The sequence below is a fragment of the Micropterus dolomieu genome, linkage group LG22 (genome assembly GCF_021292245.1).
Source record: "Micropterus dolomieu isolate WLL.071019.BEF.003 ecotype Adirondacks linkage group LG22, ASM2129224v1, whole genome shotgun sequence".
NCBI lineage: Eukaryota > Metazoa > Chordata > Actinopteri > Centrarchiformes > Centrarchidae > Micropterus > Micropterus dolomieu.
In genome coordinates this window covers 20,599,849-20,615,232 of record NC_060171.1, presented here as the reverse complement: position 1 = coordinate 20,615,232, position 15,384 = coordinate 20,599,849, and the positions used below count along the sequence as shown (strand labels likewise).

The window sequence follows — 15,384 nt, the reverse complement described above, 5'->3', positions numbered from 1 at the left end:
CGTGTGGAGTTTGCATGTTCTCCCTGTGTCTGCGTGGGTTTCCTCCGGGTGCTCAAAAACATGTTAGGACATGTTCAGTCAGTGCAGTTGACCGGGCACTGATAAAAACCTGGAGTTGGTCCCTGGGCACTGCGCAGTGTCTGCCCACTGCTCCCTTGAGGAATGGGTTAAAGTGCAGAGAACGAATTTCGCAATGTGTATGTGACAAGTATTAATTCGTTAGGATCTGTCTCTGCTTTCTATCTCTGAGAGTAGAGAGATATTCTGCCAATTCATTATCTGTTTCCTGGGCCAGATAACATCCCGATCTACTCTGGCTTTTGGTTTCTTCTTCCTAATGTTCATGTAGGTTTCGTTACATTGTGTTATAATCAGGTTTACTCTCATTGGTGTTTAGAAAGCAGTGTTGCTGTGAGGCTGTTCAGACTATGTCACTTTTCTTCGGGGTGCACAAAAAGAGTAATTAATGGTTAAGTAATTACTGAGTCGTTACTAGATGTCTGTGAAAGTTCTCAGTCATCCAGGTCATAGTTAACCAAGGGAGGTTAAAATCAAGGGCAACTGGACTTGGTTGAGTTGTTACTAGTTTTGTGCCGCTCAGTGGCTGATTCAGAGTTAATCAGGAAATACTCATGGAGACAGTGGTCAGCATGTTGATTCACAGATATTTATGAACTAATCTTTATGTAATGATTCATTAGTATCTTTCAGTTCTCTAGTAACTCTCCATTATCATCTATACAGTCCTCAATTCTGAGATATTCAGGATCTTAATTAATAATTAATTATCAAATCATTTCAGATCCATTTCTCACTTATTCCTTCACAGCTACTCACAGTTTTGTGTACCGTATTGTAAAGAGTTACAGAACAATTTGACTAGATAACTGCTGACAGAGATGACATGGTAGGGCCTAGCGTCTGATTTGTCTCTCCTCATTAGAATGGTGGAAATGAGCCCTTTGCAACAGATGTCAGGAAAACATCTGACACGATACAAAAAAAATTAAAAAATGCTGTCCAGATGACAAGCTTTCCTTGGCCTTGGAGATTTTTCTGTGTGGTCAATTCTTCCCAAGTAACTGGGAAATCAACGGGGTTTTGATTGTCTTTTTTTTTTTCTTTGAATGTTTGGAGTGTTTCTTTTATAATAAACTGATCTAAATTAATTAGATTCATTGGTGTGTCTTTGTAAATATTTTTTTTAAAAATGTGCTTTCCAGATGTCACCATTTTGGATGGGTAGTGATCAGATCAAGTTAGTTCAAGGCCATGATGAATGTCTTCACTGTCTGGTGCCCATTGGTAAGTAGGATTTAGTTTATACAGCTTACTGGATTCCCTTTTGTGTCACTCATTTGACCTGAGAGTTTAAAGAACACATTTATTTAGTTGTGGTCTAAAAGGGGGATTGCTGTCTGACAGTTCATCTGCATTAGACCCAAAAGCTTAGCAGTATGTATCTCCCTAAAGAGCCCCCTCTGAACTATTAACTATGTACAGGCCTAAAGCCTGACAGAGATGCACTACCTCCCTGCCACTTTGATTTATTTCAGAGTCAAGGTCATTCCGGTGGGTGTAGTTGGTGTGGTAAAGAGGGGAGACTGACCAAACACATGGTTGCTGCCCTGTGGGTCGATGACATCAGGTTTAGTTCCTGTTGATCCAGTCAGATATCCAGTTAGAAGGACCTGGGAAAAGGTGATTTCTAAGCGTAGAGTTTCAAAAATGTCCTTTTAAAAATAAGGAGAATCCACTGGGAATATATAAATAACACTGAGATACAGATCTCTGTCAGTTTTGCTCTAATTTCAATCAAACGTGTCATTTACCCTGTTTTACTGGTGAGATCTCCTTCTTACCACACTAAGCTCAAAGGTTGAGGAGGGGAAACCCTGAATGTTCTAGCATGAATGAACCAGTGTGAGACAAATATATATAAAAAAACACCTACAACTATTCATACATGTACAATAATAAAACGTAATGTGACGTTTATTATGTCCCAGTCGACTCTATAACCAGTTTGGTTCTGGTGTTCACAGACAGCTGATGTTGTTACCAAAGTCACATCAGCCAGTGCTCTTGTTAGATCTTGGAATAACTGTGGATTGACTATCTGATCATTGATCTTTTGAATATAGACTTTGATGTGATGTTGTGATTTTGATGTGATGAAACCCACAGTGTGACCTGAGTAAAGTTTAAACAACAGACAGTAAATATTTTGCAGCTATCTGTGCCGGGTATAGAGGCCTGTATAACGCACACGCACTAATAGGTCCCACTTGGAGGCCCTGATCTCTGGAATACAATGAGTGCAGACAAGCTGCAGTTTCATTTCAACATTAATCTCACACTCATGAGGCTCCATCACTTGGAAGAGTCAAAACATTTCCTGTTGCTTGGGGGGTGCGGTGGCATGGTTGTGTCATGGCAACAATAACACACGTCCCTCTCCACTTGTAAAAAAAAAAAAGATGAACACGCCCTCCTTTGGAAACTTGAATGCTCTGTTGTATATTGTATTAGAAAGAGGTTTTGTACTGTTGACCTGATGTCCCTCTCCTGCTCTTGTGTCATACATGCACAGGAAAATCTTTCCACGTTCACTTAGAGAGGATTGGAAAGAAATATGGTGCTAGTTTGCATGATGCAGAGGCCATCTGCAATGGAAATCACATGTAAAGTGAGGAGATGAATTCTGACCGCATCGCAACCCCTTTCCCATCACGTTTATACATAAGCTATCGAGAATATTATGGTTCACTGGAGGTCAAACTTATTCTGATCATTACAAGAGAGCATGAAAATAAATTTATTTTAGGCACCCTATTTTATATGATATTTCTCCATATTTGTGCCACAAATGTGTATGTGACCTGTGTGCATGATCACACAGTCAGGTGATTGTGTGGTCTCTGTAATGAGAATCATACATTTTTATACATTTAAACTTCTCATGTATGATCACATCATTTGGAAATTCATGTACTATTAATTTCTGCTGTACATATTTTAGGTGCTTCTGGCCACAGAGCTCCTATGCCTGAATCACACAATCATCTGCCCGTCATTTAAATTCCTGGATGTGGTCGCGGAGAAAGCTTAACCACAGGGTGTAACTCTCATTTGTGAGCCCCAGTGTGCCCTGTCATTACCTGACAGGGATGCTTCTCACTAAAGGACAGCAGGCCTTCACCAACAATGTTATATAAATCTCTTCAGTTCTTTCTGACTTACCTGCCTTAATTCAGTGATGTTTCTTTTGGACAGCAGTTTGTTGTGGCCCCTGTCACTCTTACCTGGATTTGTAAATTCTGTGTTAAATGTGAAGCTTTGTTTAACTTCAGAATGTTTTTGACAAGAGCTATACTTTTTTCTCCGCTTTTCTATTTTGTAAAAAGTATTGTATCTGTACGTGGATACATTTGAGATTTTTTATGTTTCTGTCTGATTTTTTTTATAGCCTTGTCCGGTATTTCATTCCAAATGTATATTTTTAAAGTTCCAATATAACAAATAATCTTTAGGAACTTGAACTTGAGCATTAATATGTCCATTTAGAATTTAAACAAATGTGACAAATGTTTAGTAAATTGTGTGAAAAGAGGTGAAGACAGAAATCAAAGTCTGTTCTCTTTCACCTGAATCCAAATTTACATATCTGTTTGAACACATCAGATTTTAGCTGAACATTTCAAGACTAAAAGTGTCTTGTTTAAGCAGTGCGTGTCTGCATAAGCTGCACATGCAAACATGTTACTGAGCATTGGCAGCACATGACAGAGGCTTGCGATGCAAATCAGCACTGACAGCACCGATGAAGTATCCATTATACTGATCTCTCTCCCACTCATGTGTTGCATACTCTGCTACTGCTGATTTGCCTGTTTGTCGCCTGATAGTCTGCACTCCATAAATGTTTACAGTATGCCAGGAAAACACTGTAACTGTAATTCAATTAAACATCCAGATTTTGAGTAAATAAGTCAATATTTCGACTTATAAAATCAAAATTAGAAACATAGAAAAGGTGAGTAACATCACATAATAAATCAGAAAAGGTATATTTTGACATATTGATTTAAAAACGTAATACTTATTAATGTTTTAAATTTAGATATGAAATCCAAATTTGATCTGATTCTACTTTCTACTTTTGTTCTTTACATTCCTCTGTGCTGCTGTGCAAACACGAATTTCACCTATGGTGGATTAATAAAGGAATATATTATCTTATGCAACATTTTACCATAATTTAATTAGGCCTATTATTAATTATTAATGTGTGACTTTTTTAAAATTTGCCTAACTTTTCACGTAGGCCTACTTTGTTACTTTCTTGGAGTAAATGGTTTTCCACAGTAATCACAGCAGACAGGTCGTGGAATAAGTAACAAGCTTAAAATGTTTCAAGAAGCTTGTTGCTCTGCCACGCATGCGCAGTTCACACTAGTGGTATGTGCGAGGAACAGGAAGCGAAGATTTTGAGACGCAGATGCTGCGGTCGACTCCCTTCCTCCTGTGAAAGATACTGGCTGTGCTCGGCCCCTTCGAGTAGTTGAAGAGCAAGCCGCGGAGCCAGCTATCGTGAAAGCTGCTCTTTGTGGTTAATTAGTATTAGACATTTGTCTTGGTGAGGCGTGTTTGAATCTCAAGTGTTGGATAGACAAACTGCCTCCTCCTTCTCGCTGGATGCTAGCTCGGTAGCTTTTGCATGCCGTTGCACTCCTAGTTAAAAGTTGTGTTGTAGTCTACATCTTTTATTTGAAATTTAATTTATTCGGTGGTCAGGTTAGAAGAAGATGGGATGTACTCTGAGCACGGACGACAAGGCGGCGCAGGAGCGGAGCAAGATGATCGACAGGAATCTGCGGGACGACGGAGAAAAGGCAGCCCGGGAGGTGAAGCTGCTGCTGCTCGGTAAGCGAGATGGACGGAGGGCTCGGGCTATTTGCTGGAGAGGAGGAACCTTTCCTAGCCCACCGTGTGCTTTAATTGTATAACGTTAACCAACCGTTACATATTAAAATGTGTGTGTGTGTATAAGTATAATTAAAGGTGTAATATGTAACAGCTGCGTAAAGTCAAATAACTTAACGGGGTTAAATCAAACAAATGGTAACAGTTTGAGACATTTTGGGGTTTTAACGTTAAGTTGTATGAATTGCACGGTGGCGATGCAGTTAGCTATAAAGTTGTAACGTTAGTTGCTGGACTTCTCTTTCTTTGTTTTTCTTCTCAGCGAATCAAATTATCTCAGTCCTCACATTGGTAATCAGTTGTCTGTGCGGTTAGTTTTGTTCCCACCGGAGCTGCTAAGTCAATACGATAATTTAGCTAAGCAATTAGCAGCTTAGCTAGTTAGCGCCCTAACGCGGATTAGTTTACAGAAAGCGTAACCTAAAGCAAAGTCTCCGATGTTATCTCTCAACAGGTCTGCCAGTCTGAAATGTTTATACTGTCGCTGTTAGTGTTACAGATTGCCTTTTTTTGTAAAATTACAATTTAGAAGCTAGTAACGTTAGCTTTATTCCTGTTTCGCAGAATATAAACACTAACGTACTTCAGGCCGGTTGACTCTACAGTCTACTAATTTAACGTTAATCTGCAAAACTGGAGGAGACTAGCTAATGTTATTTAACGGATTTTAAATAAATGTCCGTTCATACGACGTTAAAGTTGGTGTTTGTGGGAATATTACTTAATGTAGTGGTGGGTTTAGGGGTAATGCAAACTATCCTGCACAACTAGAAGTTTCTGCAAACTCTAGACCTCGAAGGAAATAAGCAATGTTTTTAATCTATACCCTTTATTATTAATGTCATGATTTGTAAGACTAATGGTGATTTCATATTCGGATTTTATACTTTCAAATTGGGAATATAGATGGTGTGTCTGAGGGAGAATCATTGATATTTGAATATGGTGGTAGAGCAGGCAGAGGCTTTTTCTCCCACTTCAGTCAGATACAACTGGCAACTATGTTCAGAAAATCCTATCACTGAACTGTAATGCAGCCTTTAAGTTAAGTGACAACATTCAAGTCATAGTAGGATGTAACAATAAGTAATCTTCCAGGTGATATCCATATTCACCTATATCAGTATTACACTCACAGTTTTATCTGGAATTGTTTCAAGGAAAACTGCTACACCTGCTCTCTCAGTTCTCCCTATTACTGGTAGCTTGATGGCCACGACTGGCGGTCACAGTCAGTAAAAGACGGGCAAAAGGTTGCATAGCAACCTATGCACCCTGGCAGATCACAATACACATCTGTGTCAACTGTATACACACAACAGAGACAGCTAGTGCATGCTAACTGGATGTCTGCCTGGGCCATGCAGCGTACAAGCTGTTTCAAAAAACAGTAATCTGCATTTTTTTGGGTTTAGTTTAGATCTGTGTGTCATCACAGTTCTATTTTTCAGACGCATGATTTCACCAGAATCACAGCTACTGTACATAAAAGCTACAGCAATCGGGTTTTGTATGTTTGTGCGTCATTTGAGAGGGACCTGATTTGAATCTTCATGTTTGTGGGGGGTTCTGTTCCCACAAGCACCTGCATGAGATGTCTGGGATTGGTTTGTGGGTTTGTTGTCTGATGGAGAAATTACCATATGTCTTTAAACACATGGATGTATTTCACTTCTACATTTGCGACGTTGGATGTGTGTTTATTCTGTGTGTTTCTGAGCAAGACAGAGAGAGCTGCAGCTTTCCATACATGCTTATTGCAGCTGCTCTATCGCGCTTCCCACCGGGGGTGTTTGCATTAATTCAGTAATCTGCAAATGACATGCTCTTGCGACGAGTGTTCTGAGTGGGAGGACTGTTTGTGCACTCGCAAATGCAAATAATAAAGATTGATCTTTATGTGTTGCGGCATTTTCATCTACAGTAGCAGAAAAGGCAGCACAGAAGAGATGCAGGCGTAGTGTTTATTGTTCGCTGGGGAGACATCTGCATCTCATGTGACCTAAGGGGAATGTGTGTTCCCTGGTCCAGCCAGTGTTGCCCCATCAAATATCCTAGCTTAGTGATTAAACCCAAACCATTTTGCCTCTTTCACTTTTTTCCCCCGTAATTGCCATCTGTTAATCCCTTCAATTTCAGCAGCTCATTGAGGTGTGTGTGTGTGTGTGTGTGTGTGTGTGTGTGTGTGTGTGTGTGTGTGTTTGGAAATTAAATTTAAGTGTTTTAATGTTTGCAGTTATATTAGCTGTGTGGTGCATGGCTGTTTATCATATGGGACAGTGAATTGGTGAACAGTTCTGCTCACTGGGGAGCTGAGAGTCCCTGCAGAGATAAGGTAATTAAAATGTTGTGTGCTCACCTGAAAACACGCCTGTTTCTCAGAGGTAGCGGGAGAACTATAAGAGAGACTATGCACCAAGCAATTCCTTGGCTGATTCAAATGGATCACGGATTTACACCATTATATGGTTGTTAACTTTCTCATATTTCTTTTTAAGGCTGTGATGAAATCATACTGCATCACATAGCGTTCTCACACAGATGAAATTGTCCACATGAGATGCATCTGACAGCTTAGAGTCCAGACAGTCTGATGCATCATGAGTATCTAACCCAGGGATTTTTAAGCTGTTTATAATCTCATTGACGAGAGGATCCAGTTGATTAATCCAATTGTACTGTGACCTGGCTAAACTGGGACTTTGGCACTTCTCGCTGCATTCTGTGACAGGGTAACCTCTGATGTGTTGCAGGTTAAAGTTAATAGCTAATTAATTGGTAAATAGTTATGTGTATTTCACTGTGATTTGTCTTTTGTTTTGGGTATGGGGTATAAGCTGCCATTACATCCCACTAGTTTAGCACTTTATATATTTATATGTTGTTTTGTTTTGACTGCACAGTGACTATTGAATATTGTATCTAGTTTTGGGTTAAAGTGAAAACAATCCTCATTCTAATTTTGCAGAATAATGGAAATTTCTGTGAAAATACAACCAATATAGCTTTAAAGAACTGTCCCAAGCTGACAAAGAGTGTCTACAAAAAGACACGGACTGTGTGATAATGTGACCCCTTTTTTTTGAGGGACTATTGTTGTTTTCTTATCTGGTTACCTTTGCCACGCACCATTGAATGGGAAACAGAGCAATAAAACATAACCTATGACAAAAATGAAAGCTTCATTTTACTATGATTTGCATGTCTGTTTTGAAGTATGGATATGTTTGCTCACACAGTGCAATTACAAGAGAGGCCATGACAACTGGCATGAATTTAAACCAGAATGATCCATTCAAGTATTTTGGTGCCACACAGATAAATAAAGCTGCATGTCAGAACAAACCCTTCATTCAGCTGTTTATGCATGATGTGGTGTGTTTTTTATATCACACACAAGTCAGCCATTAACTTGTGCTTGCTTTTGGGGCATTTTGTCAACACTGTGCCTACTTGTCTTTGATGTATACTTTAAAATAATGAATGTCATGTAACTGTATCGACTGCTCTGTTTCAGGTGCTGGAGAGTCTGGGAAAAGTACAATTGTTAAACAGATGAAGTAAGTGTGGATGGTCAACATCACATTTAACAACACACCGATCATGCCGGTTACATTTACAAGTATTGTTTGTTCAGAGAGTCACCTAGAGCACAGAGCAGTGTTTTAGTTCATTTGATTGACCTCAGAATACATAGAGCGTACGTGACACTTGACAGTATGTGCACCAGGTCACCTGACACATCTGTGATTATTGGTAATCAACAGATAGACACTTATTAACTTTGTGTGAACCCATTCACTTGTTCAATCATTCACTGTTACCTGAATTTATGGCCACTCAGTATTTTACTCTACAGTTTGCAGTAACTTGAGATATCGGCCACCTAATAATCATCATCACGTGCAAGTTTTATGTTGAATAACTTTATTCTCATTATTCTCTGTAATTTTTTAAGGTGAAGCTTTGCGTATGAGTATTTAGTCTTGCTAGGTATACTTGGGTGGAAAACCTTTTCAATATGACTCATTACTTCAAGTAACTTAAACAATTAAAGTCTCAGTCTCTAAAACAATTAAAATACATTTAAAATGGTTAATAATAAAACAAATCATCTATCTTTCAGAAAATAGCTCAAATTATAATCTTTATTCGTTGAATTAGATTTGAGGATGCAAAACACTTCTCAGTTTGAGAGTAAAGTTTGCCATTTTTTGCCTATAATTTATTGGATGACAAATCCATGAAAAAGCTACTTGGAGATAAGTGCTAATGTCCTCTCTTTGTCTGTCAGGATCATCCATGAAGCGGGCTACTCAGAGGAGGAGTGTAAGCAGTACAAGGCCGTGGTCTACAGCAACACCATCCAGTCCATTATTGCCATCATCAGAGCTATGGGGCGCCTCAAGATTGACTTTGCCGATGCAGCCAGAGCGGTGAGTGAAGTTTTTCTGGGGACATTACAGGTTGTATTTCTGTGAAAATATATAGCTCGGTGCTGTAAGGGCAACAACTACTTAGTCATATTTCACCCTTCCCTACCTGGCAATTTTCTTCTCACTGCCTCCTGTGCAGCAGGTCAGATAGAGCTGGTAGTGGTTTAGTATCACATTCAAAACGCTTCATTAAAGCAGACACGAGAGCTGTCTATGTGTCCTTCGGTTGATACAAACACCCTGCTGTGCTGCTGACCAGGACATTTCAAGTGCATGTTCATGCTGCCAGTCAACAAGAATAAGTTTCACACTTAATAATCAGCAGCATTCGTGTTGTCCCTGACTTTAGGAGACTTTGTGCTCATTGGTGTGGATAAGTGTATATTATTACCTCATGTTGAAAAATAGACTGCTGTGTATTTTTTCTGCCTCTTGTTACATTTTGTAAATCTGTTTTTTTTTTTATTATTATTATTTTTTTCTTTCCTGGCATAACAAGAGGCTTAGTCATTGGCTCAGCGTGACTGGCCTGGCTCTGTCAACGTGACCAATTTTGCACCCAAAGCTTTTCTTTCGTGTTTTTATGCTCTTACAGATGTCAACTTTTGGCCACTAACCTTCTTAAGACACTGTAGCTTTTGAACTGAAAATTTTTTTAAGTGTTACGGCTGAAAGAGCGACAACTAATTTGCCATTTTTAATTCATTACTTACATTGTTTCCAAACAGGCATGCATATCGGAGAGCTTTTACTGTGATGTTATGAAAAATGACTGCCCCTTATTTAGTCCAAATTCAGTCAGTTAGGATTAATAACATTATTAGAGATAGATCTAACTTTGCCATGATGCAACACATTTAGACAAGACAATGCTCCTAATGCCTGGTGGAGGATTTTAAAAACGTGGGATACGACATACATAACAATTAAACGATTTTTAGATATTTTATATATAAGAATGCACACCAAACAATTCAGTCAAGACGCAGGACCATGCACATGGTGTTTATATTAAATGATTTCAGAAACCCACGGGATCCAACTTGACTTCAGACATAAACAAACATGGAGACCGCTAGTTGCACGTTTGTTTGCTATGTTTTGTGCAGAAATACAACAAAAGATAATTAAACTGTGGAAGAACTTGATGCTGAGAAGAAGGAATTAGCATGGCTTATACATTTTATAGCGCAAACAAAAGCACAATTCGGGGAGTCAGCAACCTTAAGATTATGTCTGTAAAATTGTGGGACAGGATTATTAGGGCCGATGATCTGTTCCAATCGGGAACGCACCAGCGATTGTCAGGAGGGGCGAATCGGGCCCAAAATCAGCCCAGTTATCCACTGTGTATGTGTGGGCAGCATTAGTCTTGTTTCTTTTGATATTAAATGCACTGTAAACATTATTCATCTTCAGAGTCTCAATATTTTGTAAAGAACTGCGCAGCTGGAAAATACACATCCCTAGCAAAACTAAACTAATATTTATATTTAAACAATTCTTGCTTATGACTTTTATCGGAAGCGTTTTGTCTCGTTAGGATGATGCACGGCAGCTGTTCGTCCTTGCGGGTTCAGCAGAAGAGGGCTTTATGACAGGCGAACTAGCTGGGGTCATCCAGCGGCTGTGGAAAGACGGAGGAGTTCAGGCCTGCTTCAGCCGCTCCCGAGAGTACCAGCTCAACGACTCGGCAGCATAGTGAGTTGGCTGCACTGACACCTACACACAGGAAGTAGTGTGGGACTGTACTTGGCAGAATGATCCCAATTCTTGGTGTCCACCTCTCTCTTTCTGTCTCTTGATGACTTTTCTCTTCCCACAGCTACCTGAATGACTTGGACAGGATATCCCACGGAGCTTATGTGCCCACCCAACAGGATGTGCTGAGGACCAGAGTCAAAACTACTGGTATTGTGGAAACGCACTTCACTTTCAAGGACCTGCACTTCAAGTGAGTACAACCGCCACAGTTTGTCCAGTCACTTAACTGAATTTACATCATGACTAGGGGTGCTCTCTTCTAGTCTGGTTCCACACCTCTGAATCACCGCCCACATATCAGATTTGTTCAGTGATTCAAACAGGTCTGATGTAGTTCTCATTGACAGCTGTTTCAGTGGGATAAAGAAACAGTTGACCAGTCAGAGTGGCATTAAGATGTCACTTTCCTGCGTAGCTATTCATGAAAAATAACATCAGAAAATGGCGACAAGTGTGGATGAGATGTTGTTAAAAGACAATGTAAATTTTAAATCGAAATATGTTGCACAGCTCTCCTCTGTACACCGTGTTTTATTCACCAAACGCTTTCACCTTCTCTCATCTTGCCTTCATTGTGGTGGTGTCTGGTGCAGGTTGCAGTCCAAAAAATATGTAAAATAAAAATTAAATACATTTTAGAAAAATGTAACCCCAAAGTGTTAAAAATGTTAACTGCTCATAGCAACAGCTATTGCAGAAGTGTGGACTGAAAATTATGTTTGCATCCGAACCGAATGTAATGATTGGTAGTGCTTACAGTTGGGGCTGTGCAATTAATCAAAAATTTAATCACCATTTTCCCTAAAAGTCCAAACTCCCTCTGAGTCGGCTTGTTTACTTCAGCTCGAGCTAGGGCTGTGCGAAATGACTAAAATTCATATCCCACTAACAATACATATCCTGTTATAGAACATTCTGTAAATTCAATTTAATATTATGAACTCATGCTTTTTCTTTGCATCATAAAGGTGGGGTAAGCAATTGTGGAGAAATCCAACACCAGGACAAATACAATGACATAGAGTGAACAACGACACAGCATGTAACGTTAACTAATGTTAGCTAGGGTTAGGGTTAGCAAACTGTTGCTACTTGCTGCTGCAAAGTAAACAGAGGGCGAGATGGTCCCAGAACAACACAGCAGCTCCAGACAGCGATACACCTCTCCTGTTGCTAACATTACAACAACAGAACTAGAAAGTAAGCTGAATGACTCCCTTTTTTTTTTTTTTTTTTTTTTTGCTGTTTAAAGTTAATTATATTTGATTACTATTTCTTACTTCATTGGCTATTTTGGATAATGCATAAAGCATTCAATTTTAAAAGTTCAATAAATTCAAGATGTTTCCTAAATCAATCAGTAATTGTGTTAATAATCGTGATTTCAATTATGACCAAAATTATTGTGATTATTTTTTGCCATAATCGAGCAGCCATATTTACAGTCCTGCAGCAGCCAGCAGCTTCAGTGCATTTTGATTCAGCTGTCAGGATGAGAAGAGAATTTCAACAAATATAACAAAAAATGCTTCTGAAATAATTGCCTACCCCTGTTTGAGTCCAAGGGTCTTCCTAATGATTCACCATGGCTACAGGGAAATATGGAATTATGATTAATGACTGACAGGATGAAGAGTCAAAGTTGAGATACACCTTGATGAGCGGATATTAGTGTGGTGTTTTACTGAACAGTGTGTGTCTGTGATCTCTGCAGAATGTTTGATGTAGGTGGACAGAGATCCGAGAGGAAGAAGTGGATCCATTGTTTTGAGGGCGTCACCGCCATCATCTTCTGTGTAGCTCTGAGTGACTATGACCTGGTGCTGGCTGAGGACGAGGAGATGGTAAGACCTCTTCTGACCATTTTAAATACCCTGATGTCATTTTTTAAATTCGGTTTGTGCAGCTTCTCTGGTTGGATACCATTGCGTGTCTCTCTCCTCCCGTTTAGAATCGAATGCACGAGAGCATGAAGCTGTTCGACTCCATCTGCAACAACAAGTGGTTCACGGACACCTCCATCATCCTCTTCCTCAACAAGAAAGACCTGTTTGAGGAAAAGATCAAAAAGAGCCCCCTCACAATCTGCTACCCAGAATATGCAGGTAAGAGAGACGCTTATAGAAACACTTGTATGTAGAGCACGTGTGTTGCACCTGCAAATATTGTACTTTGTGTGTTAGTGTTGTTTGTAAACCAATCCGGTATATCTGGAGTTTTTAAGTGACCACATTGAGCTTATCAGTAGGGTCGCCTGCCAGTCCTTAAATCTTTAAAAAAAATTAGTTACAAATGAATTAAACAATAATTTGAATCATAAATTGCAATGCAGGTCTTAAAGGCCTCGGAGGATTTGACCCAAGGAGCCTGACAATGAAAAGTTGAAAGCAACATGCAGTCTAAAGTCATTTTTGTACAAACATATGATTTGTATAACGCTATAAACACAGAAATCTACACAGGCGTTTGGTTTTCAGACTGTGAGGTCCAAAGCATACTCGCTCACATTCAGTGATCCATTTTTCAAACAGGCAGCTCCTTGTTGCCACTCAAAGGCGTGACAGTCTCTATGGATGACAGAGATATGTATTTATTTTCCTCTGCTCTGCTCCTGAACTGTGTGGGCTGCTTTATGTTTAACAATGTGTCCTTGTCAGGTTCACCAGTAATTATTGATGGTCGTATTTCACAGATTATTAAAATCTAAGCTGATTCGACACAAATTCTGTAAAAGAGTAAAAGACAAACAAGCTCTCCACATTAGTTTAGTTTGAGCACTTAGGCTCAGAGTATGAATGTGTGTGAATGCAGATGTAGTGTAAAAAGTGTTTTGAGTGGTCGAAAAGACTAGAAAGGCGCTATACAAATACGGCGCATTTTATTTGGCCATTTTACAATGGTGTGCACCCCCAGGCTCCAACACCTACGAGGAGGCAGCAGCTTACATTCAGTGCCAGTTTGAGGACCTGAACAAGAGAAAGGACACCAAGGAGATCTACACCCACTTCACCTGTGCCACCGACACCAAGAACGTGCAGTTTGTGTTCGATGCCGTCACTGACGTCATCATCAAGAACAACCTGAAGGACTGCGGCCTTTTCTAAAGGTAACGCCTGCAGCTTGAAGAACGAGCTGGACAGACAGTGGTGTGCGGTCTGGTGTGTCACATTTTTGTCCTCTAATCATAGTGTCTTTGTCGTCTTCTGTTCAGGCAACCTGGTGGCCGGCTTACATAGTGACTTAATTCAAGGGGACTCTGACTGGAGGGAACTTCATGGACCCTGCTGAGAATGTCACTTTTAACCTCTTATTAACTTATGTTCATCTCTAAAAGTTTTAAAGACGGTGTGTAGGAAAAAACATTTTGTGTAAAGTATTTGTACCGTTTATGTCTATGGCCGGGGATTTTTCACAGTTTTTAAAATGTGCTCGTTTTACCATATTATCATTATTTTAAATTTTTATATAAAAAGGGGGGCCTTGACATTTTTTTGTCCATGAATGAACACTTTGTCTTTTCGTTTGTAGGTGCTTGTGCCTTGCATGCCTTAGTTGCAGTGTTTTATTTTTGTTGAGTTAGATGTTAGAGGTTTATGTAGATGTTACCATTGAATGCTTCACAAGCCTCCCCGAGTCCATATTATCCATTTCTTTCTGGTTATTTTATTGTCGCATCATTTTTTTTTTTTTTTTTTTTTTTGCCTCCTTGGACAAACCAAGCAAGACCACATCACTCTGTAGACCAATTCACTCTGACTCTGACATACTGTGAGAGCTGTGTGTAAACCTTTTTCGGATGTGTGGTTTGCATGTGTGCTGCGAGTGGGAGCTTTGTTGTGAGTGAGTGTGTGAGTGTGTGTGTGTGAGAGTGTGCACAATATAAAACAAAGGGACTTTATTCCTCTACTTGTCATCCTCTTTCAAAGTTTTATTTTTCTAAGCGACCAAAAGAAGCTATTCTCTTCTAATAAATGAGTGCACGTTGTGGATGCACCGCTACAAACTGTAACATTCCTGGTTGAAACAAAGTAAAGAGAAGCTTTGAAAAGAGGATGCCAATGGCGGCCTTGTAGCAGACAGTAGGACCACATGTAGATCTGTGTTCAGTGCATAGACAGACAGGTGGCTGAGTACAAGTGCACTGTTATTGATTATGATCTGTGATGGTTTCAAGTTACATATCCCCCCCCCCCCCCCC

At 39.7% G+C, this 15,384-nt stretch overlaps 2 protein-coding genes across 4 annotated transcripts in view; both read left to right on the top strand.

Moving 5' to 3' along the window:
• LOC123961427 (zona pellucida sperm-binding protein 3-like) overlaps window positions 1–15,384 on the top strand; it is a gene marked incomplete in the record, with an annotated part of 791,580 nt that overhangs the window by 83,020 nt on the left and 693,176 nt on the right.
• On the top strand, window positions 4,469–15,368 carry LOC123961443 (guanine nucleotide-binding protein G(i) subunit alpha-1). Of its 3 annotated transcripts, none has more exons than XM_046036847.1 (10): window positions 4,469–4,639; window positions 4,798–4,926; window positions 8,504–8,546; window positions 9,281–9,422; window positions 10,966–11,123; window positions 11,248–11,376; window positions 12,901–13,030; window positions 13,138–13,291; window positions 14,100–14,292; window positions 14,398–15,368. In XM_046036847.1, exons 2-9 carry the CDS (start codon window positions 4,809–4,811, stop codon window positions 14,288–14,290), a joined length of 1,065 nt encoding a protein of 354 aa, XP_045892803.1. In that variant the 5' UTR covers window positions 4,469–4,639; window positions 4,798–4,808; the 3' UTR covers window positions 14,291–14,292; window positions 14,398–15,368. The 3 variants fall into 3 exon arrangements, with proteins under 3 accessions (XP_045892803.1, XP_045892802.1, XP_045892801.1); XM_046036846.1 differs by having other exon boundaries at window positions 4,469–4,709; XM_046036845.1 differs by having other exon boundaries at window positions 4,469–4,926.

What these genes read in the sequence shown, in the direction of transcription:
- LOC123961443 (XM_046036847.1), top strand. Translation starts at nt 4,809, where the DNA reads ATGGGATGTACTCTGAGCACGGACGACAAGGCGGCGCAGGAGCGGAGC. An exon ending in ACAATTGTTAAACAGATGAA is followed by an intron (nt 8,547 to 9,280) that starts GTAAGTGTGGAT and finishes TTTGTCTGTCAG; the next exon opens with GATCATCCATGAAGCGGGCT. An exon ending in TGGCTGAGGACGAGGAGATG is followed by an intron (nt 13,031 to 13,137) that starts GTAAGACCTCTT and finishes CCTCCCGTTTAG; the next exon opens with AATCGAATGCACGAGAGCAT.